General features: G+C 55.9%; 1 protein-coding gene across 1 annotated transcript in view; it reads right to left on the bottom strand.

Annotated features, from left to right (window-relative positions):
- Positions 1–2,846, bottom strand: part of LOC100547598 (zinc finger SWIM domain-containing protein 3-like) — a 4,353-nt gene extending 1,507 nt beyond the window's left edge. The window contains exons 1-2 of the mRNA XM_010722658.3: positions 2,369–2,846; positions 4–1,564 (exon numbers count right to left, since the gene is read on the bottom strand). Coding sequence (XP_010720960.1) covers positions 4–1,564; positions 2,369–2,523 — 1,716 coding nt within the window. The 5' untranslated portion in view covers positions 2,524–2,846. The remainder of the gene's footprint in view (positions 1–3; positions 1,565–2,368) is intronic.
- Positions 2,847–2,852: the final 6 nt, after the last annotated feature.

Below are 2,852 nucleotides of genomic sequence, written 5' to 3'. Positions count from 1 at the left end.
CACGTGGCGGCAGGGCAGGCGGTAGCGGTGCTGGAAGTAGCAGCTGCAGCTCCGGCGGTCGGCGCTCACCCGGTGCGCGTCCTCCAGCAGCCGCACCTCCACGCCGCCCGGCACGGCGCTGATCAGCTGCGTGGACATCTGCACCACCTCCCACTCGTTGGCACACAGCTGGTAGCCCTGCGCCGTGCAGCTGTCCCGCAGCTCCTCCAGCATGCAGGCCTGCCCCTCCACCACCACGCTGGGCACCGTCTGCCTGGGAGGCTCGGGGTGCTCAGTTGGAACCTGTGAGTCAAAAGGAGGGTCTGGTTCTGTGGTGGCACGCACCTGCGCTTCAGGTTTCTCCTGGAAGCCTCTCTGACAGTCCTTGGTGCACGAGGGACTCCAGTTGGAGCTTTCCAGAGGTTTGGAATCGAGACACTCTGCACACTCCAGTAAATGGAGAACACTTGCCTCCAAGGAGGAGTGCTGGCGAAAGAGAGCAGATAGCCGGTGTGTGACGAGATCCAGACTGTCAATGTGTGCACTGCATGAATGAAGACCTTTCTTGGTATGCATGTACCACAGCAGCTCACAGGAGAACCAGTTGGCCTGGAGGTAGTCATACAGCTCTGCGTTAACCACACTCTTCATCATCTGAGACAGGGTGTCCAGACTGTCAGCCGAAGTGGAAAATACTGCATTCTTCAATGCCAGCTTCATTTCTTGCTTGGTACAATGTGGCATTTCTGCTGCATTCACATTCTCCTCAAGCAGTCGGACAGTGTGGTAGACAGAAAGGAGCACCTGAGCCAAAGGAAAGAGCTCCTGAAGGACAGCTCTGTGAGGGAAGGACACGTCCACAAAAACAACCTTCACCTTTTGCCACTCAGGATTGAACTCCTTGAAAACAGCCAGCATTTTGCTGATGCTCTGTGCCGTGTCAGTCTTCAGGACTGACCAGTGCACAATCTTCCCCACTCGCTCTTTACTCTCTACTAAGAGCACGTAGAGAACATGTTCTCCCTGGCTCTGTACCCTGTGCAACAGAAGGCTGGTAGGAAACTTTGTAAATAAGCTCTTCATCTTGCTGGTCTGGAAGTTGAGTCTCTCTAGCTCCTGCTCACTGCCTACATCAAGTGAAGCCAGTGCCCCGCTGTCTGCATTCAGGCAGTTTTTCACTACTTCAGTGACTCTGTCTGCTGCTGAGGGAGAGTCATTTTCCTTCCCTGCCTCTGAGAGTGCAGGAACTTTGCACAAAGTGGATGCTCCATCCACAACTTGCTCAGCCTCGGGCAAGTTCTCATCCACCTCATTGCAGCTTTCAGTCCCATCTGCCTGCTGCCTGCACAGCTTGACTGCAGGGCTGTCATCTGCTGTGGTGTTGGCTCTTCTGGTTATGCCAACACCGGTCAGGAAAAACTCCGTGTCCACATGTACATGGTCACTACATAGCTCACTGATCACGAGTTGATCTATGTCCTCATTATATTGCAAAACAAAGTAAGCTGGACACAGATTGGGCTGCTTCTTCCTTTTCTTATTGTACTTTTGGGTCCGGGTACAACCAAACTTCACCTGCATGAACCTGAAATGTTGAGGAAAAGTTAATGGAGGGAGCAATGATGCTGTTAGTTTTTCAACATTTAGTTTTGACTTCTCTAGCATGTCAGCTCTACATTCAATTAGCAAACATTAAAAAAACCCCATACATCCACCAGATGCGCAAGGCTGGTCTACTCGGAAATCTTGGGATAAACACAAACAGTGGGAACAAAGGAGCTAAGAGTTACACCACCATCACCAAGCACCCCTGTATCCAAAGGAGCAGGGCAAGACATGCTTTAAGACATGAGGTTAAGTTCTATTCTAGGGAGGGCTGAGCACATCCTTGGGCCCAGTCCCAGCAAAGACAACGAAGGCCCGCAGAACTCAGCACTATGAATGGGAATCCTGATAAATCCTTTCCAACACATTGGCTAAAAGCAGCCAGGGAACACTATTGGATGCCAACACTTAAGATACCACTTCAGTGGAAAAAGGCTGCAGTGAAAGTTAGCAACACCACAACAGCATCATCTCAAATATCAGAAAGGCAGGTTTCACTACAAGGGGCAGAGAGAACAACCACGAGGCAGCAGAGCTGCACGGGGGACAGCACGGAGAGCGCATGCGGGCATGAGAACATCAACACAGCTCCGCCTCACGGCAGCAGGGCCGTGACAGCACCAGCACCGCGACGCTGCCTCCGTGACCTGGCCTGCAGGCAGGCTGCCCTGCCACGTGCACGTGGGACCTCAGCCTGGGGACAGGCGAGGGCGAAGAGGCTCAGCAGCACGTGCCGCTGCCGGCGGGCCGAGGCCTACACGACGCCGGGAGACGGCGGCCTTACATTACATCCTCACGAACGGCCGTGCCGTGCTCCCGGTTGTGGAAGCGCACCGAGGTGCAGCTGCGCAGGCTATAGTGAGAGCCGTGGGCCTGCTGGTAGGCGCACAGGGACTCCTTGAACTCCCGGTACGTCCGGAAACGCGCCCCGAGCTCCATGGCGAAATGTGAGGGCCGGGCTGCCTGCCGGCCCTTATCAACCCGATGGGGCACCGCCCCTCCCGCCGTCCGACCAATCACAGCAGTTTCTTCCCAACTGGCGGGAGGCCGACCAACCAGCACAACGTTTTCTACCGCCTGTCCAGCGATTGACGATTCGAGAACCCAATCAGCTGGTGGCTCCCGCCTCCAGCCGTGTGGGCGGAACTTCCTGCTGCTCCGAGCCGGCTGCCGGATGTGGCTGCAGGAGGTGCCGGTTCCGGGTCGCGGCGGAGATGGCGGAGCCGGGCGATAGCGGAGCTACGGGCTCGGGCCCGGGCTCGGGCCCG

Source organism: Meleagris gallopavo, chromosome 22 (genome assembly GCF_000146605.3).
Source record: "Meleagris gallopavo isolate NT-WF06-2002-E0010 breed Aviagen turkey brand Nicholas breeding stock chromosome 22, Turkey_5.1, whole genome shotgun sequence".
Classification (NCBI taxonomy): domain Eukaryota; kingdom Metazoa; phylum Chordata; class Aves; order Galliformes; family Phasianidae; genus Meleagris; species Meleagris gallopavo.
The sequence above is the reverse complement of the archived record's forward strand: the minus strand, read 5'-3'. Positions and strand labels throughout refer to the sequence as shown.